General features: G+C 37.3%; 5 protein-coding genes and 1 long non-coding RNA gene across 6 annotated transcripts; 5 read left to right on the top strand and 1 right to left on the bottom strand.

Annotated features, from left to right (window-relative positions):
- The first annotated feature begins 1,230 nt into the window (after window positions 1-1,230).
- LOC133860852 (uncharacterized) lies at window positions 1,231-2,038 on the top strand. The gene has a single exon (XM_062296481.1). It carries the CDS (start codon window positions 1,542-1,544, stop codon window positions 1,806-1,808), a length of 267 nt encoding a protein of 88 aa, XP_062152465.1. The 5' UTR covers window positions 1,231-1,541; the 3' UTR covers window positions 1,809-2,038.
- A 5,114-nt stretch (window positions 2,039-7,152) lies between these two features.
- LOC133860765 (uncharacterized) lies at window positions 7,153-7,823 on the top strand. The gene has a single exon (XM_062296376.1). The coding sequence runs from the start codon at window positions 7,297-7,299 to the stop codon at window positions 7,561-7,563; it is 267 nt and encodes an 88-aa protein (XP_062152360.1). The 5' UTR covers window positions 7,153-7,296; the 3' UTR covers window positions 7,564-7,823.
- A 1,979-nt stretch (window positions 7,824-9,802) lies between these two features.
- Window positions 9,803-11,422, top strand: LOC133860242 (protein FAR-RED IMPAIRED RESPONSE 1-like). Its single transcript, XM_062295881.1, has 2 exons — window positions 9,803-10,765; window positions 10,850-11,422. Exons 1-2 carry the CDS (start codon window positions 9,803-9,805, stop codon window positions 11,420-11,422), a joined length of 1,536 nt encoding a protein of 511 aa, XP_062151865.1.
- A 1,470-nt stretch (window positions 11,423-12,892) lies between these two features.
- On the bottom strand, window positions 12,893-13,751 carry LOC133859186 (uncharacterized). Its single transcript, XR_009898717.1, has 2 exons — window positions 13,574-13,751; window positions 12,893-13,356 (listed from the first exon to the last, which is right to left on the bottom strand). It is a non-coding gene; the product is annotated as an uncharacterized LOC133859186 (long non-coding RNA).
- Window positions 13,752-19,283: 5,532 nt separating this feature from the next.
- Window positions 19,284-20,029, top strand: LOC133860907 (uncharacterized). The gene has a single exon (XM_062296568.1). It carries the CDS (start codon window positions 19,515-19,517, stop codon window positions 19,779-19,781), a length of 267 nt encoding a protein of 88 aa, XP_062152552.1. The 5' UTR covers window positions 19,284-19,514; the 3' UTR covers window positions 19,782-20,029.
- Window positions 20,030-22,160: 2,131 nt separating this feature from the next.
- LOC133860875 (receptor-like protein kinase FERONIA) lies at window positions 22,161-25,074 on the top strand. Its single transcript, XM_062296510.1, has one exon. The coding sequence runs from the start codon at window positions 22,255-22,257 to the stop codon at window positions 24,946-24,948; it is 2,694 nt and encodes an 897-aa protein (XP_062152494.1). The 5' UTR covers window positions 22,161-22,254; the 3' UTR covers window positions 24,949-25,074.
- The last annotated feature ends 506 nt before the right edge of the window (window positions 25,075-25,580 follow it).

Genomic DNA, 25,580 nt, shown 5'->3' on the forward strand with positions numbered 1-25,580 from the left:
TAATTAAAGAGCAGATCTGCTTTGAGCATACTAGATCTAAAACAAATGTAGTCAAATATCATAGAAAAATCTGTTTAAATTGGCTGTGAGAGATAACCTCTCACAATGAACTGTCCAGACCATGAGAGATACCGAACTATCCATGCAGCTAAGCCGTGAGGGATACCTCCTCACACCTAACTAACCTTCATTGCATAGATCGTCTATGAGGGCAGATCTATGGAGAAGAAAACTCTTATTCAAAGCAAAAAGACAACTATCAAAAAACAGCAGAGACCATAGAGGAGATGAACGACACAACACGAAAGTAGATGAACGGATGCATAGCGAAGATGCCAAAATTGTTGATATAGTTGGAAAACACCTGCAAATAAAAGAACCAAAATAAGAGTGAGAGGTTAGGAGCCGGGAGTAGAAAGAAAAAGTAAGAGGATAAGGGAGCATATCTGCTCCATCTTATTCTCAAATCTGTTTTCTGAGAACAACCAAACCAACTTTTGGGGATAAAAAGATGATATTTATAACCTTGCTCATTTTTATATACACCCGATGGGTTTCTTGTAAGTTTGCCAAAAAGTTGAAGTCGCTTTGTGTTAGCTCAACAAAAATTCCCAAGATTGCCTACAATCACTCTATCTTTTATGAATCCACCGATCAAACCTCTTAGAAAATGACATTATGAGAAAGTATGTTTCTCACATGGTTAAATAACATATATAACTTTTTAAAAGTTGTGTTGTAAGAACTTTTACAACCTAATATATAAGAAATTTGAATTTATATTTGAAATAATTAAGAGAAATTGAAAAGCTATTTTTTTTTTGTTTTATTATTTTATTAATTATGAACTGTAAAATGAATTTGTAATAAAAATGTTAGTATCCTAAAATTTGGATCTAGTTCCGTCACCAAGGAGGCAACTTGTAATAAAAATGTTAGTATCCTAAAATTTGGATCTAGTTCCGTCACCAAGGAGGCAACTTGTAATAAAAATGTTAGTATCCTAAAATTTGGATCTAGTTCCGTCACCAAGGAGGCAACTTCTAAGGACACTCGGGAGAGCTACACGTAGTACGGAGATACAGCTCGCCGTGCTGCCACGAATCACTTACTTCAAAACCGTGGCCGACATCATTAACAAAACAAGTGGTTTTTCCTTCCAAATCTCTGGGCTTGAAAAACGGTGTGGCCCATCATCATCAACTGAAGTTGCCCCTACCTAAATTACTACCACGATGTGGTTCTACAAGGGCAGTATGGTCATGTCATGTACAAAACCATTGGCTCCCCAATCCCCAGACTCCAAAACCACCGGCAAATGCCATGTAGTCCCCCATGGTTTTGCTGCACAAACTTCCCATGGCTCTCCCAATCTATATATAAGGGACCTCCCATCTATCATTTGCTTCATCATCAAGTTCAAGCACATATATCCTTCTTGGATCATCAGTTTTGTTAGTCACACAAGTTTTGTTCAATTCGTTGTTTTTAAGTTGAAGAGCAAATTAAGAAGAGAGTTGTGAAGAGTATATATATAGAAGATGAGTCAAACATGCAGAGCCTTTGTAGCAGCCAGTGTAGGAGTTGTGGAGGCCATGAAAGACCAGCTGGGGATCTGCAGGTGGAATCATGTCATCAGATCAGCGCAGCAAAATGCCAAGAACCATCTCAGGTCCATGTCTCAGGCCAAGAGCCTTTCTCCTTCAACTTCTGCAATGGTTATGAGCAAAGCAAGAGAGGAGAAACTGAGGCGGTCAGAGGAGTCTTTGAGGACGGTCATGTACTTGAGCTGTTGGGGTCCCAATTGAATCGAGGCACAAGTCATTCCAATCTTCGTCGAGTGCAGGAAGATTCAATGACTACCGGCCACCTGCAAACTTCTTGCAGATGCATGGCATGGTAGTGGGAAATGTCAGTCGGAGCTGGTCATGGGGCAAATTGTAGACTGAATTTAGTATTTGGGTGATGCCAAAACTATTCTAAACTGTAAAGCGTAACTGGAAATTGCTCTTATATATATACACACGATTTTATAAGAGATTTTGTCTTAAACTCTTTGATGATTTTGTGAAGCCTATTTGTTCAAAATCAAGCTGAATCAAGCTGAGCAATGTGTTTTGAATACTGTTTCTTGGTGGCAAATGGTAAGCCTTAGGGTAGGCTCAGTTGATTTATTGAAAAGATAACCTAATTAAGCTTACTTTTTGTTCATTGGTAACGAGCCTATGGATAATCAAGAATATTGCTTCGTCGGGTTTGGCAAATGGCAGACAAGAATCACCCACATCCTGGATAAGAATTAAGTTATCGGATAATACAAGAAAATCAGGCAGCATCTCCATGCATACTTATCCTCTTCCAACCTGGTCCCACCCAAATGAGCATTTTTTTTTTTGTTTTTTTCCTGAGCATACTAAATCTATTTTCTATTCAACACTAATCAAATTTCCACCATTCCAAATAAGATAAGATTAAAGGGTAGTCATGAGTTGCTTTTCTTTTGCTTCGCATGGTACTCATGAACTCATTTTCAAAACTATGCAGAGCAAAAATAATAATAATAATAATAATAAACATTACATCAAGGTATAACAAGTTTTTGTCATATATATAAAAATTCATGCATACCTATAAAAGTATTGCAACATGTCCATTCCTGCTATATCAACATATCAATTAAAAAAAATAATACATCTCAATATATGTAAAAAATAAATAAAATAAAATATGAAGGGTTGGCTATGAAAAAAATTAGCTTTTGTGGATGGTGTGTTTCCTAGCGACCCAACCTCACCCTTGCTGAGGTGGTTCAAGAAAAATAGATGACTTATATTTTAGCTATGTGTGTGTGTGCACAATGTGGTAATAAAATAATATAAGTACGCAATTTAAATGATACAAGAATTTTATTAACGAAGTGGAAACTCACTTAATGCTCCGTTTATTTCGGCGTAAAATGATTTCTGAAAAATGATTTCGGCATTTTACGGTGCTTGGTAGGGGCAAAAATAATGGTCAACGAAAATCATTTTCGGTTTAAGTGTAAAAGCTTCTTAAATTTTTAGAAAAACCGTAAATCATTTTCCGAAATTAAACTTTTGATTTTAGAACGTTTTTGTCTGTTAATTTTATATTTTGTTTACCCTTGTCTTGTTGAGACATCAAGGGAGAGTATTTTATTACTTTGGTCTTTCTATACTCTGTTTTACCCTTTGTCCTTTTGAGACAAAAAGGGGAAGTATTTTTTGATTTGGACCAGGATTGTATTTTTAACCGGTCAAGTGTTTCTATCCCATAATGGCTAAAGGAGGAGTTTGTTGGTTTGTAATTGGCTACATTCTGTTAGACAAAATCACTTCCATATAATGATGCTTTTTAAACAGGGGTTCAGTTCTTTTAGAGTCTTCTTATTCAGAGTTATACTTCTAGAAGATTTTGCACAGATTCCAAGTTAGAGAAATCGGATCCCTTGCATCTATCCAGACAATGTCATATTCCGTCCGGACTCTCAACTTTCCAAGCATCATTCGTCCGGACGACAAGAACTTTCCGTCTGGACCTTCCTTTGTGTCGAGAACCTTCGAATTGTTCCAGCTTGCATCCGTCTGAACGTCTCAGCAACACAGCAAGACGCCTCTTAGTGTTCGACAAGGAAAAGGGCTTCGTTTCAAAACACAGATATGGGAAGACAGCTGCAACCGTCCGGACGATGTGTGTTTCCGTCCGAACGCTATCTTTGATAAGGCAAGTCGTGCATACAAAGTTCAACCGTGGTCCAGACGCTCAAAGCCTTGATATGGAAATTGAGTGCAGGTAAAGTGCAACCGTCCAACTCATGGCTACCCTAGCGTCCGAACGACTTCAACTTTTTGGCGAACTTTCAAGAAACCCACCGGTTGTATATAAAAATGAGCAAGGTTATATATATCGTCTTTTTATGTTCTTTTTATCCCCAAAAGTTGATGTGGCTGTTCTCAGAAAACAGATCTAAGATGCTCTCACTTCCTCTTCATTTTTCTTTCTACTCCTGGTTCCTACCCTCCCACTCCTATTCTGGTTTTTTCTTTTGTCTGCATGTATTTTTCGACTATATCAGCAATTTTGGCATCTTCGTTATGCATCCGTTCATCTACCTTCGTATTGTGACATTCATCTCCTCTATGGTTACTGCTACTTTTTAATAGTTGTCTTTTTGCTTTAAATAATAGTTTTTTTCTCCATGGATCTACCTTTGTGGATGATTTATACGATGAAGGTTAATCAGGTGTGAGGAGGTATCCCTCACGGTCTGGATAGTTCGGTATCTCTCATGGCCTGGATAGTTCATTGTGATGGGTTATCTCTCACGACCAATTTAAACAGATTTTTCTAGGATATTTAACTACCTTTGCCTTAGATCTAACATGCTCGGAACAAATTTGGATTAGGACTAGCGAAAAGGATTCACGTATCGGGTTCGGGTCAACCTTGACCCACCCGTTTAACTAAAAGGGTTAGACCCTTCGACTCTAATATGACCCACTTAAATAACGGGTTGACACACTACAAATATCAGTTCAATTTGCCACGTGCAGTTTGACACATGTATAGTGTCGTACACGTGTCAAACAGTTTGACACGTTCATTTTGACACGTGTGAGACGCGTGTCAAATGTGCAAGTCATTAACTGCACATTTTGACACGTGTATTGGAATACACGTGTCAAATTTGACACGTGTATTCCAATACTCGTGTCAAACCGTTTTGTACACGACACGGCCTATTTGACCTGATTATTAAACGGGTCGTGTTGGGTTGACACGATTCCACACAACCCGTTTGACCCATTATATAATAAAGTCTATAAAAATAAAAATAAAAACACAAATATAAACTAAAAAAAATCATATTGTTTGAATAATCATATTACTCCACAATTAAAAGTATGAAACGTTGAGTTGTTTTGTTGTTTACTTGTTTTGATTTAACTTCAAGTTCGAAAACTTGGAAAAAAAAACAATCAGGCTAATTTTTTTTAGTCCGTCTTTTTTATTCAATTTTTAACTTAATAGAAAAAGACTAGTTTTGTTTTTTGTGAGATTTTTTAGTTTAGTCTTTACTTTTTAGACAGTGAGAAAAAGATAGAGATAACAAGATTGTTTAAGTTTACTTTTTAATGTTGAAAAAAAAAAATTAAATATAAGGGTTAAATAGGTTGACCCACGGGTCAAACGAGTTGACCCATTTATTAAACGGGTCTAATAGGTCAACTTTTTTATGACTTGAACCCTTTTAAACTTAAGCTTAAGCTTAACCCTTTAACTTCGTGTCAAGTTAACAGGTCGTGTAAAAAATTGCTAGTCCTACTTTAGATTACCCAAAAAAGAAAAAAAGAAAAAAAGAAAAAATGTAGTGAGGTATAACTTTGAGATGATAGTGAAAAAAATCTAACATAACCTAAAGGTTATAAACTTACCAATTAAATTCGAAATGATATTGTTTTAATTAATTTAATTAAATATATAGTATATATAAAGGGAATGCGGGTGCGGGTATCCACATACCCTAAAAGAACTATTTGTATACGCATATGCGAATAATGATTTTTACTAACTATATCTGTCCGGCATTTTCACCCCCAGCTAGTTTTATCCATGCGTTAACACAATATAACTTTATGATTAATTGTGCTTATAAAAAAATTTCTTGTTCAATAAAGAAAAGACAAATTAATTGAATAATTATAGTGAACTTGGGTTAAACCCAACTAATAGTGAAATAACTTGCAGACAATCACGTGACACGAGTCAGAAGTCTTAGTAAGGAATTCGAAGTGAAAGTAGTAAGTCAATTCCCACTCAAAAGTTTTATACTCATTTTACATGTAATGTGTTTTAATATGCATATGTAAGTAGTAAAGAAGCATATAACATTTCATCTGTCATATGAGCCCATGTTTCATGTAGTTTCGCATGATAACCCATTTGCGATATAGTTTCTTGATTTTTGAAAAATGAGTTTAAGAACAATTTTAAGAGAAAAGAAATTAGTATCAGATTTATGTTTTGATAGCAGTTTCAAGATCATGAGTATTGTAACGCCCCCAAAATGAATTGACTTGTAATTAACTCAGTGCACCTCCCAGAACCTATTTACCAAGTAAATAAGACTCAAAGAATACCTCTACTCCTAAAAAAAAAGAGTACTAGGCTACCTAAATATTTGATTTTTCTTTTATATATCAACATTAATCATTACAATAAGAGTTTTTACTAGACATCATCACCTTAACTAAAAACATTACATTATACACATCATCATTATAAAGAATATTTATACTAAACCTTAATACACAAACACATACATCTCAAAACATTAAGTATGCAGCGTCACCAAAAAGTACAAATTACCATAAATCGCCTATGAAATCATGCAATGAGTCCTCAAGTGATAGTCAGATCAATATCTTTACGCCAAACGGCCGCATCTTCCTTAAAGTCCTGACTCAATTCCTAGTTGGCTTCTCTGTAGATATTTTTCAGGCGGAGAAAATAAAGCGTAAGTATATGGCTTAGTAAGCAAGTAAATTGGTGCTAGTGTGTAACTATGAACATTTCGTTACGCTTATAAAAGTATTCCTAATACAATATAATTCTTTTCTAAAAATTAATTTTTGAGAAATATTTCACTTCAAACATTTATTGAATACATTCAGCTTTTTATTATCATCCTTTCATACGTAGACTATCTATATAAATATCACTTCATACGTAGAGTATCCTGTATACCAACAAAACAAGAAGTGGTTTTTCCCTTTTGTATATTTGTCTCCTTCCAAATCTCTTGGCTTGTAAACGGTGTGCGCATCAGTAACTCAAGCTGATTGGGACCATTACCAACTGAAGTGACAGCATTAAATAATGCTTTGTAATCATCGAAACTTTTTTTTATTTATTCGAAAGGCATATTATTTTTAAATACCAAAGTTGCCCTTGCCTAAATACTGCCACGATTGGTTCTACAAGGGCAGTATAGTCATCTCCTGTAGAAAAACCATTGGCTCCCCAATCCCTAGACTCCAAAACAACCGGCAAATGCCATATAGTCCCCATGGTTTTGCTGCACAAACTTCCCACGGCTCTCCCAATCTATATATAAGGGACCTCCCCTCTATCATTTACTTCATCATCAAGTTCAAGCACATATATCCTTCTTGGATCACCAGTTTTGTTAGTCACACAAGGTTTGTTCAATTCGTTGTTTTTAAGTTGAAGAGCAAATTAAGAAGAGAGTTGAGAAGAGTATATATATAGAAGATGAGTCAAACAAGCAGAGCCTTTGTAGCAGCCAGTGTAGGAGTTGTGGAGGCCATGAAAGACCAGCTGGGGATCTGCAGGTGGAATCATGTCATCAGATCAGCGCAGCAAAATGCCAAGAACCATCTCAGGTCCATGTCTCAGGCCAAGAACCTTTCTCCTTCAACTTCTGCAATGGTTATGAGCAAAGCAAGAGAGGAGAAACTGAGGCGGTCAGAGGAATCTTTGAGGACGGTCATGTACTTGAGCTGTTGGGGTCCCAATTGAATTGAGGCGCAACTACAAGTCAGCTGAAGATGGTGACCGTACGTACGAGAAGCCAGTGAGTTCTGTGGTAGAACCTCGTTGAGTGAATGAAGATTCAAAGACTACCCACCAGACTATTTGCAGATGCATGGCATACCAGTGGGAAATGTCAGGCTGATCGAGCTTAGTATTTGGATGATGCAAAACTATTCTACGTACTTGTAAAGTGTAACTGGAAATTGCTCTAATATATACACGATTTATAAGAGATTTTGTCACAACTCTTTGATGATTTTGTAAAGCCTATATACTGAAAATCAAGCCGAATCACGCTGAGCAATGTGTTTAATGGTAAGGCCTTAAGGTAGGTAGGAGCAGTTAATTATTGGAAAGATAACCTAATTAAGCTTAATTGTTGATTTATTGGTAACGAGCCTATAGATAATCAAAAGTATATTGATTCGTCCGGTTTGGCAAATGGAAGACACGTCCCCAGAAAACTGGCTTTCCACTGTTCCACATGCTAGATACGAATAATTAAGTTCAGGAAAAAACAAGAAAATCAGAATCCATCTCCAAGCTTATCCTCTTCCAACCAGGTCCCACCCATATGCTAAAATGGGATCAAAATAAGTTGAATGGACTCACCATATAGGAGAAATATTTGGTGAACGGATATGTTCGCTTACAAAAGGTAAAGAAAAACATTAAAAATATATCTTCAACATTCTCTCTCGTCTCAACGAAATAATTAATAAAGAAGAAAATAAATGATTCTTTGAAGAAAAAAAAATTATAGCTCTGAAAAATTGATAACTAGTGAAAGGGGAATGCTACGGAGTAGCAACTTGTCCGCATTTTTTTCGCTTTTTCAGTGGTTAACCCAAACCTTTTATTAAAAAAAAAAAAAAAAGAAAAAGAAATCAAACTTAAGAAAGAAACAAAATTGTGTCCGTGGTTTTCATTTTCCCTCTTCCACTCTTTTCCCCCCAAATTTTTTTCCCTCCACTTTCTCCCACCACCAACGTTCAGCTCTACCACCACTGTTCAGCTCCGGCCACCACGAAACAGTGCCAACGCCCACCATCCGGTAAATCTCCTTGTTTGTCTTTTAGATCTGTTTTTTTTTTTTTTTTTTTTCCTGCTATTTTTCCCCTGTAAGAGCCTCTGGTTTCTTATATTTGTTTTGTTTTTTTATCCTTTGTATTCTGCTATGTGTTGCTGTAAGCCTCTGGTTACTTAGATTTGTTTTTCTTTTTGGTAAATTTTTTTTCGGAGAGAATGCCTTTTTTGGTTTTGGTCCTTCAAAATTTTCCTGCAAAGATTTCTATTTGTTTCATAGGTAAGTTTCTGTTCTTGACTTTTATCAGCTACTTGAACTGCAGCTTGTCTGATATAAATTGAGAATGCCCTTTTTTTTTTCCTTGCTTCTTGTTAAATTGATATTTTGTAGTATGGAATTAAGATGATTGGTGGGTTCGGTAGTAGCATTATTTTTTCTTTAGTCAGAAGTAAAAAAATTGAAACTATATTAGTTGGGCTATTTTTTGTATTTGTTTTCCGTCTACTGAATTTCTAGAATTAAATTTTGTATTTGGTTCATTTTTGTATTCGTATTTAAATGAATCAGGTGTGTTTATTCTAATTGTGTATCTAATCGGCCATTTTACCTTGGATTTATTGTTTATCATATTTTTTATTTTTTATTTGGGTTGATTAAAGTATTCTAATTTTGCCTTGGATTTATTGTTTATTATTCAGTCAGTTGCTTTGCATTCCTAATGTTGCTTTATTCACTATATTTTGGTTGTGCATAATACACTTTTGTTTCATCTTATGGTTTTGTTTAGGTTAGCATCTAATTTTAAATTTTTCTTGTAATAACTCTTAGATGGACTTGGAGAATGAGTACGATGATGATAATTTGCTTCCACATATTACGGTTGATGATGATCCGCGTCCCCAAGTTGTTCCTCAAAATGGTTTGTTAGGCTCTTCCTCCCTCATTAGTGCAACATTTGTTGAATGTTGTTTTGCTAAATTTTATTATTCACGGTGGCTCAACAATGTTTTTTTTTTTTTTTTTTTTTTTGTTACGGGTGAAAATGAAATTGTAAGTGATGTGGAGTCGGACGACAATGAGGACCAATGCGAGTGGAAGCTCATAGATGATGATGGAAATGTTGAGCAACCTAAGAAAGGTATGACATTTGACTCTATAGAAGAACTCAAATCATATTATAGGCGTTTTGGCAAGCAAATGGGTTTTGGGGTGGTACAAAAGAAAGTTACTAGAGACAAAATCAGTAAGAAAGAAGTACGTGTCACCATTGCATGTGCTCGTCAAGGCAAGCTAGCACCCAAGACAAGTAAGCCAAATCCAACAACCAAAACGGATTGTAAGGCCAAGTTGAATGCAAAGTTGGTTGAAACGAAGTGGTATGTGACTAGTGTAATTGCTGACCACAATCATGATTTAAGTCCAGGAAAAGCAAGATATTTTAAATGTAATAGGATATTGAATCCTAGTGTGAAAAGAAAGATTATAGTAAATGATATAGCTGGGATTGGACTGAGTCAGAGTTATAACTCTCTTGCTGTTGAAGCTGGGGGGTATGAGAATCTTCCATTTGTAGAAAAAGACTGCCGAAATTTTATTAACAAGGAAAGACATCTTCGGCTTGGCCAAGGAGGTGCTAAAGCACTACGTGACTATTTTACTAAGATGCAAGCAATGAACAATGGTTTCTATGCTGTGATGGATTTGGATGATGAATCTAGGTTGAGAAATGTGTTTTGGGCGGATGCACGAAGTAGGGCATCATATGAAAGTTTTGGGGATGTCGTTACATTTGACACGACATACTTGACAAATAAGTATGGAATGCCATTTGCTCCTTTCGTAGGAGTAAACCATCATGGACAATCAATCCTTTTGGGGGCAGGATTACTATCAAGTGAGGATACAAAAAATTTTGTGTGGCTGTTTCAAACATGGTTGGAATGCATGAATGGTCGGGCGCCAAATGCAATAATAACAGATCAAGATAAGGCCATAAAAAATGCAATTGCAAGAGTTTTCCCAGGAACCCGACACAGATATTGTCTATGGCACATCTTGAAAAAAATTCCAGAAAAGTTTAAAGCATATTCACAATATGATGCCATCAAGAGTGCCTTACGAAGATGTGTATATGAATCTCAGACATGTGGTGACTTCGAGGTAGGTTGGCAACGTGTACTTGAGAGATATAATCTTAAGGATAATGATTGGTTGTGTCATTTATATGATGAGCGGACTTTCTAGGTACCAGCATATCTAAAAGGTGTATTTTGGGCTGGTATGACAACTACACAACGGAGTGAAAGTATGAATGCCTTTTTTGATGGGTATGTGCGTCCTTCAACCATATTGAAGCAATTTGTTGACAAATATGATATTGCTTTACGGAGGAAGGTTGAGAATGAGGCTCTTGCAGATTTCAATTCTTTTAATTCTACACTTCCATGCTTAACCTTCTATTCTTTTGAGAAAAAATTTCAGCAAGTTTACACCATTGCAAAATTCAAAGAAGTCCAGGAGGAGATATTGAGTAGAATTTATTGTACTGTATCCCTTTCGACTAAAGAGTGTGCAGTTTGTACCTATCAAGTGATTGAACTGGTACAAGTATCAGTTGAAGATGCATTTGTGAAAGAAGTAATATATGTTGTTTACTTGAATGAAGATGAAGATGAGTTTGAAGTAAAATGCACATGTGGATCCTTTGAATCAAGAGGCATCTTGTGTAGACATGCCATTTCTGTACTGACTGCACATAACATTACATCATTGCCCCCCAGATATTATCTTGACCGTTGGAGGAAGGATGTGGAGTGAAGATATACTTTAGTTAAAAGTAGTTATGACTCGTTGAGTGGCAATCCTGATGTACAAAGATACAACAACTTGTGCAAATGTATGCATAAATTAGCAGAGATCGCCGCAAGAAACGTAGATCATTCTAGAAAAGTGCAGAGACATATTAATATGTTAACCACAGAATTAAGTGATTTAAGTTGTGAATCCATTGATGGTGATGATTTAGAGGTAGAAATTGATGGTGATGATTTAGAGGTAGAAACTGATCAGGTGCATACTCCTCTCAAGGTACGAAGTAAAGGAAGGTTACCGTATAAAAGGAAGGAATCTGCGGTGGAGAAAGCAATCAACAAGAAGAAGTCACAAGAAAAAAGGAATGAATCGCGTCAAAGGAAGGTTGCTTATTTCTCTTCCCCTAGTGCTTAATTATGCTTATTAAAAAGATTTGTCAATTTGTTAACATTTTTCATGTTTTACTTGCAACACAAAACATTTACTTAACCTTTTTCATTTTTTATTTTTTATTTTTATTTTTCATGATATGCAGCGTATACTCAAAGTTCCTTCGCCAATTTCACATAATATTCAGCATAGTAATGTTTTTGGAACTCAGGATAGTACAACTACAAAGGTATTTAAAAAGAAAAAAAAAATCATATGGCCACGTGAGCTATTGGAAGGGTAGATGGAACAAGTGGAATAGAAGGAATGAAAGTTACAATATATTTTGTTGTTTTGGAATTTTTTTGTGTTGTATAGACAAGTGAATATGTAGCTTGTCCCTTTTTGTTGTTGCAACTAGTAGATTTTCAAGGTGTTTTGGAATTTTTTTGTGTTGTATAGACAAGTGAATATGTAGCTTGTTCCTTTTTGTTGTTGCAACTAGTAGATTTTCAAGGTGTTTTGAAATTTTTTTGTGTTGTATAGACAAGTGAATATGTAGCTTGTCCCTTTTTGTTGTTGCAACTAGTAGATTTTCAAAGTGTTGCAACTACCTGAACAAGTTTATCCCATGTACTTTGTTGGGATGTTGAATATTGTAATAGGATAGGAAGAATATTATCTATTAAGTTGCCAAATGTTCCACCTTTGGAGTTCTTGTACTTGTATTTTTGGTTTCAATGGCATTTTCGAACATTGTCCATGTAATACAATATAGACAGCAATTAAATCTTCCATTTGGTGAATTTCTGAGCTAAAACCATTTGAGTTTCTTTTGCTCCTTATAGCAGAGAATTGAGGAGAAAATCAGTATACAAAAGTGGGAATTTTTTTGCCAAAATGAATGCTTAGCAAATGGAAGTTGGTGAAAATGTTACTGTCAAGTTAAATTGACCACATGAAAAGCATGGATAAACATTAGATTCCAAGAACGTGTTCCCCAATCCCTGCAGAGTATAAATAGGAATGCACCAAGTCTTCTTTATCTTCATGTACAGGAAGTGAGACTAAAAGTGAAAAAAAAAAATATACCAAAAGCCCATAAGCTTGAAATAAGGCAACATTCTATATTGAAATCAAAGCAATTGTACAAAATTGTTCAAACCAACAAAACTAATGAGCAATCTAGCTCAAAATCGAAACAAAAACCAACAACCAACTGGACAAAACCAGCAAACAACCAAACTAATCAACAACAACCAAATCTATCAGTTACACGAAAAATATCAAGCTATCAGCATTACTCTAAAATGTGGAAACTGTTAGCACTATAAAAAAAAAAAATCCTCTCCCACCAACATCCAACTAAACCAATCAAAAAAATTGTTTGTCACAACTATATCTTTTGGCTTCTTGATCTTGTTTAAATCACATCATTGGAGAACTTGCACGTTGCCAATGAAGAACTTGCATGTTCCACTGGATATGAGGCTTTATAGAAACACCATTGATACCACTAAGTTGCTGGAGCAAAAATTGTCCAATACCTATCTGCAGCATATGATAGCAACCTATCAGAAAGGGATAAAAATTCAAGAGTACAGAAAACAAAAATTAATCAAAAATTTCAATGTGTATGCTAAAGGGAGCTATAGATCTTATGGGTATCCAAAAAAAAGGCCGATTGAATGCACAACCAAAATCAAGCACCAAAACCAACAAATCTAAGCAAAACCCAGATCAGTGAACCCCCAAAAAAAAAAAAAAAAAATCCAAAGAAAAACAGACCGGTGGGCGGAGGCACTAGCGGTGGAGGCGGCGGCTACACTGCTTGGTGGTGGCCGACGCTGCTTGGTGGGAGAGGGGGGAGGGAAAGAATTCGGGTGGCTCATCCGGCTCGGAGCTTTTCGTAGACCTGGGGTTTTCCGTCCACGACTTGGAGCCGCACGAAGGGGTCGTTCGTCGATCGTCGATCGTCAATCGTCGTGGTGGTGGGTCGTTCGGCGTTTGGTGGTGGATGTGGGTTCGGCGGTGTACAGAGAATCGTATACCTGGGTCGTACGGTTCTCTGCGTCCACGATTTGCCGTCGATCTAAGGGATGGCTGATTAGCAGAGAAGAGGGACAAAGGTAGCGACGACGACGTTCACATGGGGAGGGAGGAGCTGCACTGCCGGGAGGAAGGAGATAGAGGGGAGGCAGGAGCTGAAAATTTTGGGGGAAAATTTTTTGGAGACAAATGTGCAGGAGTCGAATTTAGTTTGATTTCTTTTTTCTTTTTTCTTTTTTTTAATAAAAGGTGGTTAACCCGAGTTGGGTTAACCACTGAAAAAGCGGAAAAAATGCGGACAAGTTGCAACTCCGTAGCATTACCCCTAGTCAAAATAGAGAAAGATAATTTTATTAACTAAAATTGAGAATAAATTTGCCAAGCTAGGTCTATTTTTTCCACAACACTATCAAACATTGCACCATTACAAATAAGATAGATTAAAGGGGTAGCCATGAGTTGCTTTTTTCCCGGGCATTTGCCACAAAGTCTGTACTATAATAATTTAAAAAAAGAAATTAAATTAAATTCTAAAAACATCACATTAAAACGTTACATAATTTTCGTCACCTATACAAAAATCCATGTTAGACCAATAAAACATTGCTACATATTCATTTTTGTCATATCAATATATTACTTAAAAAAAAAATAAAGAAAAAAGAGAAAGAAAAGTAAAACATAAAGGGATGGCCACAGGGAAAATCACCTCCGTGGGTGGTGGTGAGTTTTTTAGTGACCCAGTCCCACCCTTGCGTAGGCGGTTCTTCGGGACCTCCACTTTGTGGGTGTGACAAGTTGGGACCACCCCACCTCCATGGGTGGTCACAGGAGACTCCATTCCTGCAATCACTTCCCCCTACCCTACGAAGCCAGTCATAAGGGTAGGGGAGTCTGCATGACCCTCCCTCTCCCGTCCTCTGGGGTGGGCCTCGAGGAACTCCCTATAGCACCTCATGTAAGAAAAATACAAAAATAAAAATAAAATCTAGAGAAAAATAAGTAACATAATGAGAATAGAGAAAGATTATCGCGTAATAGATGGAATGCAGAAGGCCCATTGGTTTTTTGGTCAATAGTCTCGAGATTCGACGAAAAACCTTTAGAAATTCAAAACTATGTAATGCTGTTCGAACGAGATTAAGTCTCATTTGAACACAGGGAATCTCCACGTCGCATTCAAAGCGTGCTCAAGAGAAAAATGGTCGGTTGAGATTAAAATCTTAGGTATCTCATTCGAATGAAAATTGCATCTCCACATGTCATCGCCCCGTGAGAGCGTTAGGTGAAGATCAATTAGCAGGGTTAATGCACATGCGAGTTAAGTGAGATGTGACACTTAATTTAATGCTAGCGCCACTTGTTGTTTGAATGAGGTTGAATCTTATTCAAAAGATATTAAATTTTCAAGTATAAAGCAAAAGCTTAAAGCTTGAAAAAATTAAAAAAAAAAAAAAAAAAAAAACCATTTTTCAATTATTCTGTCCAAACACAATGAGGAAGACGAGAGAAAGGCTAAGAAAAACAAAGAGGTACGCTTGAGAACCTTAGGTTAGGTGGGGTCGTACGCTGGACAACCCTAGGTTTAGCAAGGTCATATGCGCGAAAACTCTAGGTTCAACAGGGTCATACACTTGATAAGACTCTTAGCTCACAAGGGAGAAGCAAGGATAACCTTTCTAGAGGTATGCAGGTATGATTTCATGCTAGGCTCTCCAAAAAACCCAAAGGGCTATGCTATTTATAGGATGGGAAAGAGTAAAGCTGAAAATATGTTAAGGAAATATCAAGCTGAGTATAATCTCAATAACTTTTAATTTCAACTTTCGATGAAGGCAAGCTCAATGGCATTGGAAATATGATTCCCAGATCTACAACTTTACATTTCATAAGATTCTGCAGTCACACCGAGGCGTCATGACACCCATAGAGCCCGTCATGATGTCTAGGAGAATGAGAGTTTCTGTTCTGAAATTGGTCATGACACCCAAATGATGTTCAGGTGATCCCCAAGTGAAGTCCAATTACCATATTTCTTTGTAATACTTCCATCAGCACATCCAAGTGACGTCTAGGTGACGTGAGTTCTCTAGAATACTTCAAAACCTTCAAACAACGGACGCCAACACTTCTAAGTATCGTTGTCAAAACTATACTCTCTAGGGCTCCAACATCATGACTTCTATTTGACAGCCATCTGACGTCTAGCACTTGTAGTTGTTCAAAGGCTTCAAACAGGAGACGTCAAAACTTCTATCTGACGACTACATGACATTATGCACAAAATATAATACCCATATTATTACTTTGGGTTAAGTGAGCTTTGGTTATGCTAATGGGTTTAATAAGGATTGTTAGAGTTTCTTTGAAGAGAAAATCTTGACTTTAGTTTCAGTCGAACATTTGAAGTGTGATAGCTGAATGTTCGAATCAACCCTAGTATTGGATGTTCGATGTTGGATGCCTGAACATTTGACCGTATGTCCTATAGCACATCCCAGACTATCAGACTGTGTGCCAAAGAGTACTCTGAACGTTTGATCAAACCGCCAAACGTTCGTCCAAAACCCTAGGACCGTTGGCCCAATAGTACACTAAACTTTTGAAGGTACATCCCGAACATTCGATAGGTGGTATTACAATAAAAAAAAAACACTTCATCATTATCCTTTGACCCTTGGGCATCTATAAGTAACCTTCCCTTTGCCCTTTTACCTTATCTTTGTCCCTTTCAATCAATTTTCTTCGAGGAAAAGGGTGTGAGAGAGTGCCTTGATGCAAGGAGTGTTCTTGGGCCTTTTTTCTTCTAAAGAGGTAACTTTCCTAGTTCAAATTAATAAACTCGTAGGTTTGTTGTTGTTATGTTGTTAGTTTGTTGTCATAGCATAAGCTTGTAGGTTTAAGCCTCTAGATGGTTTTTTTTTTTTTACCTTAACACTAGCTTAATGATGGATTAACGTATTGATAATGTTGGACATATCTTTTCCTGTATAGGTTCATTATTGTAGGTTAAGACTCTGTTAGAGATAATGTTAAGACTTTATGACTTGCCCACAATATGTTTTGTTGGTTTTTTGTTCGAAAATGGGTTTCTGCCCAGCATCCTCTCGATGAACATTTGATGTCGTGGCCGAACGTTCAACCTCTTCTGTTCGAATGTGCGATGGTCAAGAAAAAAGTCTATTATGAACATATTAAGATTTAGGGCTTGTTTTAGCTCGGGTTTAGAACTTATATATGGTAGGCCTTTTCTCAGATTTCGAGATTGTGGAGCCTCAAGTCAATTTTATGGAGGAACCCTACGACATAATTTAGTAAAACTCACATAGATACTTGTTATTATTTTCTCCCTATATGGCATGATTATTTTTTGTATTAAACTCACATGTTTACAACTTATATGAAATACATTTTTTCACTGTGAACTCTATTTTGTGAAAATGAGTGATGAATAAATAAGATGATGAAAATGACGATTTGTAAATGCATGCATGTAAAAAAACCAATGAATAAAAGGGCATCGTATAACATAGTACACAGGTATGTGCGGGATAATGGTCATGCACTTACTATACAGGTTAACTCTGTGAATAAAGATTTAGTTTCATTTTTTTTGCCCTAGATCCAATGATTGTTTTGTAATCGGTACAAACATTTTTGATTGGTGGTCATTACAGGCGGACGTCATTAGCGGCATGAGCCACTCAAGGTCAGACTTGGTCAGGCTACTAGTGATAGACGATATGCGTCAATATCCAAGGCACCAGTATTGTACTATAGGTCTCTTGAGACAACACAAACCCTACCAGGAATGTGTTAAAATCTCAGATAAACACATGGTGTTGAAATATGACACGTTTATCTTAATTATAATTTATTATATCTATATTGTATCGTCATATCATATGATCTTTAAACTGATCGATAATCTTACCTAATATTTCGACATGCAATTTATAAATAATTGAGTTCATTAAATGATTACTTGTACACCATGCATATTATTACTCACTCGGTCGTGGACTTATTACGCTTGTATCTTTTCCACTTATGAAACATGTTTTTTTTTTTTTTTTTTTTTTTAATCTAGTTAGACTACCTTTAGATTTTGGATTTGATATGGACCTCGAGGCTGATGCGGTCGTTTGGCGTAGTGACATCGATCCAATTAATGCTTTAGGACTAATTGTAAGATTTTAAAGGCCGTTCATGGTAATTAGTACTTTTGAGTGATGTTGTAGGCTTAGAATTTGAGGCTTGGTTGTTTATTAAGATTAATTTGGATCTTTTGTAACATTGATGTGTGTAGTGATTTCAGCTAATGTAATGATACTTAGTAGATTTCAGCTAATGTTGATAGAATGATAGAAAATCATAATGTTTTCGCTGCATAGTATTATTTTTTTTAGGAATAGATCGAGATCCATGAGTCTTATTACTTATGGAATGGGACTGGGAGGCAAACCATGAAGTTAATCACTAGTTAATTAATTTTTCGGAACATTACACAGAAAGCTCAAAAACCCATCTTTTTCACACTAAGACATTTAGGAGATGAAAGAAATTTACAAGTAAAGTTTTGAACACCGAATGAGGCTAATCTCTAAAACTTTAACAATAATTATAAAGGATCACACATGGTGACAATCTAATGCTCGGTCATGATGTGGTTGATTTTCCCTAATGACGGTTTGGTGCTTGGTTAATAACCGGTTTTTAGTAATCACATAACCGCCGGTTGCTAATAACTAAACCGGTTGCGGGTGCGGTTATTTAAAAGTGAATAACTAGGTATTCTGGTTACAATTGTAAAGAAACAACTGTAACCGCAACTGATTATACATTCCTACCAGTAACCAACCCCCATTGAGGTGGGGGTGGTTCCACTGTAATCCACCCTGTGGGGTGGGAAGGTCTCCTACAGCCCACCCTCTTTTGGCCTCTAGGGTGGGTTGTTGGGGATTTTCTAACCCCCACAAACACCTCTATGGGATGAGAGTTCCCTGTGAACTACCTTTGCAAGGGTTGAATTAGATCGTCGGGAGCCCTACTACCACCCGCAAAGGTGTTTCTGCCCTCACACCCAGGCCTTCCTTTTTTCCTTTCTTCTTCTTCTTTATATATATATAGTTTCTTTTTTAGGTGATACGATGATATTGCAAGAATTGACAAGATTTTAATATTAAAATTTAGTGTAATTCCCTTTTAACTGCACCATAGACAAAGTGCTGGCAGGCCAATAAAAACACACTTGAAAGTGTGGCAACTAACCAAAACAAGTGTGGTTTTCGTGATCCTTCGTTTTTGTACGTCTCCATCTAAATCTCCGGGCTTGAAAACGGTGTACTCAAGCGGATTGGGAATCGTTTCTACTGGAGTGATAAGATTGCTTTGTCATCATCGAATACCAGATTTTTTATATTAAAAACAAAACTTGCCCCTACCTAATTACTGCCACGATGTGGTTCGTTCTACAAAAAACCACTGGCTCTCCAGACGCCAAAACCACCGGCAATTGCCACAGTCCCTACAGTTTTGCACAATCTTCCCATGGCTCTCCCTATCTATATATACATATCATTCTTCGATCAGTTTTATTAGTCACACAAAGTTTGTTGAATTCGTTGTTTTTAAGTTGAAGAGCAAATTAAGAAGAGAGTTGGTGAAGAGTATATAGAAGATGAGTCAAACAAGCAGAGCCTTTGTGGCAGCCAGTGTTGGGGTTGTGGAGGCCATGAAAGACCAGCTGGGGATCTGCAGGTGGAATCATGTCATCAGATCAGCGCAACAAAATGCCAAGAACCATCTCAGGTCCATGTCTCAGGCCAAGAACCTTTCTCCTTCAACTTCTGCAATGGTTATGGGCAAAGCAAGAGAGGAGAAACTGAGGCGGTCAGAGGAATCTTTGAGGACGGTCATGTACTTGAGCTGTTGGGGTCCCAGTTGAATTGAGGCACAACTACAAGTCAGCTGAAGAAGGTGACCGTACGTACGGGAAGCCAGTGAGTTCTGTGGTAGAACCTCGTTGAGTGAATGAAGATTCAAAGACTACCCACCAGACTTTTTGCAGATGCATGGCATACCAGTGGGAAATGTCAGGCTGATCGAGCTTAGTATTTGGATGATGCAAAACTATTGTAATTTGTAAAGTGTAACTGGAAATTGCTCTATTATATATATACACGATTTATAAGATATTTTGTCTCAACTCTGATGATTTTAGCTTTTTCCATGGATTCCGGATAACGCTTAAGGTAGGCTCATTTAATTATTAACAAGAGAACCTAATTAAGCTTATTGATTTATTGGCGAGTTTAAATTATATATATATATATATATATATATTCACAATTAATAATAAGTGGGCTCAGCTACAAGGGCCAAGGCTGTTGCAAAGCTTGTCAGATCACAAATCAGCGTATGGATGAGTAAGAAACCCATGTGATCGACGTGAGACAATGTGATATGTGAGGTGTTCCAAACAAGACTGATATATATAATTAGCATACAATTTGTATTATATTGCTTTTTTGAAGTAAAGCACAGGACAAATTCGGTGGACAATTTGTATTATAAAATAGAATTTGAGTCTTCTCTTTTTCCTTTTTTAAAGATTAAAAAAAAAAAAAAAAAGAAAAAAAAAAAAAGAAGAAGCTATACATCATTCCATGATGCTTCTCCCATTCTCCCGCTTTTCAAAATTACTATAAAATTTGTGTGGTCACTCGTCATGTGTGAAATATATATAGATTTTACAAATTTAATAGTAATTTTAAAAAAAGAAAAAATAGGAAAAGGACCATAGGAAGCATTTCCTCTAAAATATATATATATAGGTGGACAACCCATCATTTGTATTATGAAATAGAATTTAGGAGCCGTAGGAGCTTAGCTCGGTTAACCGTTTGTAGGAGCCGTAGCTCTCCTTGCCTTTTGTCCCAGGATTTAATTCTCCGGTCTTTTTAATAAATCTTATTTGTTTGGCGGCATAGGCAGCGACAACTTTTCCATGCCGTTAGCAACGACAACTTTCCAACTTTTATTTATTATTGTTTTTGGCACAAGCAACGACAACTTTCCCATGCCGTTAGCGGCGACAATTTTCCAACTTGTTATTAATACATTTATTAATCACAATAGCAAAATATGCAAAGTTCCATTCACACGTATATAATTAAACAAATCTACAATCATTAGATTATGGAAATCAGTATCACGCTCAGTAAGTAATTAATACTTACAGTCATTTCCTACTTCAGAAAAAAAATAAATAAAAATCAACTTCAAAACATTCTAATTTTTTTTTTTTCATTTTTTATATCACATTAATAATTTTTTTATTACTATTCAAATAAAAAAATTCACTACAAAACAAAACATTTTCACTTTTCCATATAAATTCTTTCTACTTTATATCACATTAATCACTTCTCACTACTACTAAAAAAAAAAAAATTATCACAACAACCTTTACCAAACACCCTAAGATCTACATATATGCTATCTATTAGAAGGTGCCAAAATTAATATCCATTTTTCATGGTCTTAAATGCTATTCGTTTGTCAAGCCCAGCTCTTCTTGTGTCAGCCATAAGGGTGTAAAGCAGACCGGCAACCAACCAATCGGTTTTGAAAACCGATTGGAAATAACTAGTAACCAGCCCTATCAAAGCGGTTATTAGTTTTAGAAAATATTTAACCCGGTAACCGGATATATATATATATATATATATATATATATATATATATATATATATATATATATATATATATATATATATATATATATATATATATTTATTTATTTATTTAAAAAATTAAAATAATAAACTTTTACCGGGCATTTTATTTATTTTATACATAAAATATATATTTAAATGTAGATGTAATTTAATCTCATGTAAGCTTTTAAAATGAATTTTTAAGTCATTTTTAAACATTGGGTTTTCAGGCAAAAACAAAAATCATAATTTTAGATGGATTATCATTGAATTTTGAATTTAAACAATAATTTCTACTACCATGTTAAATAGTACACTTAATAGTACACGGAGCAACGTCACCCTTGCTAGCTGTTTGAGATTTCTAACTAGTAAACCGTCATATGTTAGAAATGTATTTAAATTTTTCTTTATTTTTTTTTATTTTTTGGAGATATTAGCAAATTTTTATGTACACGTACAACCCCACTCCGTTGTGGAAATATTTGTACAATTAAATTGATTGCAAAATGCTCTTAAAGTTGCCAGCATGACCAATGTTCAAAAGCGTGTATGTTGAATGTTCAAAAGCGTGTTTGTTGAACAATCCGCATAATTCCAAAGACCTAACTTTCACACCATTGCTCACGTATTTTCCATCGATCAGATAAGCAGCATATGGTATAGCATGCAGCTGTAGGAGAATTCATCTTCCACACTATGTACTGGCTTGCCCTCTACCTCTCCTTCCTCCATCTCCTCCTCACCCAGGCCGTCACCGGAACCCAGCCACCCTACGCTGCCATCGACTATTTACTCCTCGATTGTGGCTCATCCTCGAACTCGACCTCGCTCGATGGCCGTAACTGGGACGGCGATTTCAACTCAAAGTTCTCACCCCCAAATATACAAACCACATCAATTGCATCTACCCCCTCCCAACACGACGACCCTTCTGTTACCCAAGTCCCCTACATGACTGCACGCATCTTTCAACACAAGTTCACCTACTCCTTCCCCGTCTCACCTGGCCTAAAGTTCGTCCGTCTCTATTTCTTCCCGGCCACCTACTCCGGACTTGACAAATCCAAGTCCTTCTCCTTCGTCACAGCCAATAACTTCACCCTCTTAAGCAACTTCAGTGCCTTCCTTACCGTCTCTTCGTTAAATCCCCCCGTAGCCTCCTTTATCAAAGAATTCATAATCCCTGTGTTGTACTCTCAGTTTCTCAACATAACCTTTATTCCATCAAAAAGCTCTTACGCCTTCATTAATGGAATAGAGATTATTTCTATGCCAAACAATCTCTATATGTACAATAGAGATTATGTAATCACCTTCGTAGATTACAACAGTCGTTCCTTCTATTTCGACGACACCACTGCTCTTGAGACTATGTATAGACTAAACGTGGGGGGCAAGGATGTCTCGGGCGTAGAGGATACTGGGATGTTCCGAACTTGGAGTCAGGACTCGCAGTATCTGTTTGGCCAGATGATTGGGCTGACGCCGTACCGGTCAAAAGCCACGATACAGTATACGACGGACACACCGGCCTACACAGCGCCGAAGAATGTGTATCAAACCTCTCGCACAATGGATTTTGATCCTACGGTTAACTTACATTCCAACCTCACGTGGATCTTCCTGGTTGATGGCGGGTTTAACTATCTTTTGAGGCTTCATTTCTGCGAAACTCAGCTAGCCGTAGTGGAAACGAACCAAAGGGTTTTTTACATATTCATCAAAAATCAGACGGCAGAGGTAGGAGCGGATGTGATTCAATGGAGTGGCGGTACCGGAATTCCTGTATACAGAGAGTATGTTGTGTTGGTCCCAAGTGGAAACAACGGCAAACAAGATTTGTGGCTCGCGCTACACCCTGACTTGGATATGTCACCACGTCCCTCATTTGTCAGTGCCATCTTGAACGGTGTGGAAATATTTAAGTTGAACCAATCAGACGGTAGTCTTGCTGGGCTCAACCCAGAAGCAGTGGCGGTTCCCTCATGCCTGGAACCCAAAACAAAACTAACGGAGAGGACAAAGTGGTCGTTGCCATTTATAGCCATTATCATTGGTGGTGCAATTTCTGTCGTTGCTGTCGTCTCTATTCTTGGTTTATTGGCTTTCCGGGTGAGTAAAAGAGCCAAGGACGTGGGCTCCACCGGTGTAGCTTCATGGTGGGATCTATTTCCTTTCACCAAGACCAAGTCAAGTAAGACGCGGGGCTCATCTCTACCGTCCGAATTATGTCGTAACTTTTCGTTTGCTGAAATCAAAGCCGCCACTAACGATTTCGATAATGTTTTAATCATAGGGGTTGGAGGGTTTGGCAACGTGTATAAAGGGTACATTTATGACGGGACCACGCCAGTTGCAATCAAACGGCTGAAATCCGGTTCAAAGCAAGGGGCTCACGAGTTCCACACCGAGATTGCGATGCTCTCCCAGCTTCGCTACCTCCATCTCGTTTCTCTGATTGGATATTGTAAGGATGGCGATGAGATGATCCTCGTCTATGATTATATGGCCCGTGGGACCCTCCGTGATCATCTGTACAATACCGATAATCCTCATCTGCCGTGGAAGCAACGGCTTGAGATCTGTATTGGTGCTGCGCGTGCGTTGAACTACCTTCATACGGGCGCGAAGCAAACGATCATTCATCGTGACGTGAAGACAACAAATATCTTATTGGATGAGAAATGGGTGGCCAAGGTGTCCGATTTTGGATTGTCCAAAGTAGGCCCCATTAGCATGTCCAAACCCCATGTCAGCACAGTGGTCAAGGGTAGTTTTGGGTATTTGGACCCGGAGTATTGCAAACGTCAACAGTTGACTGAGAAGTCTGACGTGTACTCATTTGGTGTGGTTTTGTGTGAAGTAGTATGTGGAAGGCCGCCCATAATGCGTAATGCAGAGACAGCAGTGGGCCTAGCAAGGTGGGCGCGGGAAAGCTATCGCAATGGAAAGGTAGAGGAGATGGTTGATCAGTCAATGAAGGGTGAAATAGGGACCCGGTGCTTGAAGAAATTTGTTGAGATCGCGATGAATTGTTTGCTTGACAACGGAATCGAACGGCCATCAATGAATGATGTGGTGGGGGGCCTTGAGTTCGCATTGCAATTGCAAGAGAGTGTAGACGAAGATGTAGGGCTTGATGTGGCTCAAACTGAGATAATATTAGGTGATGAGAAAGCTCTCTTCCCCAAGTCCACACTTGACTATAGTGCTGATATGTCTAGTAGCAGCAGTGGACAAGTGTCAAGTAGAAATTATAGCAACAACAGGGTGACCATAACGAGCAACGGGGAGCAAAGTTTTGCAAGTGCCAGTCAGGATTCGGGTAAATTGATGTCCTCTGGGACAGAGTTTTCTGAGATTATGAATCCTAGCACTAGCAGTCGGTGAAAGAAGATGGTAGCTGAATTTTTATGATGTCTTATTTGGAGTCATATTGCGGACCAAGACGGGGTTTGTAAGCAAGTCATTCTATTTCACGAGCGGAGAAAGATGATAGTGGTAGTGCATGTATCTTATTGAATCACTCTAAACTCTAAAGGCATAAAATAAATTATGGGACTCGATCTTTAAAATATTGCCACATATATCTTAAAATCTTGAAAGCATTCCATTTTGAGAAAATCTTGTACACGACCAATCATTGAACAAATAACCTTTGTTGATGGCCAAGATAGTGAGCAAGGAGTTCCCTAATAAGGGGCAAGCTGCATGTGTTGAATGGCCAGACGAATGGCCAACATAGCTGCTTAATTGGGCTTCCCAAATAAAGCTTCCATAGGTGGCAATGTTTTGGTACAAGCAGCCAAAAATAGAAACGTGATTAGCTGTATAATATTTAGAAAAGAACAAACACAACAAGCAAAAAAGCAAAACAAACATACTAACGGTTGGCGTCTCACCAAAGAACAGATCGATGGCTTCAATTTTGGAGAGCCTCTTGTAATGGAAATATCATTTGGCGAAGCAGTGGCAGATTTTGGTAACTTAAAACTTTGTTATTATGTACAACAAATTAAGAA

Source organism: Alnus glutinosa, chromosome 2 (assembly GCF_958979055.1).
Source record: "Alnus glutinosa chromosome 2, dhAlnGlut1.1, whole genome shotgun sequence".
In the NCBI taxonomy this organism is placed as follows: domain Eukaryota; kingdom Viridiplantae; phylum Streptophyta; class Magnoliopsida; order Fagales; family Betulaceae; genus Alnus; species Alnus glutinosa.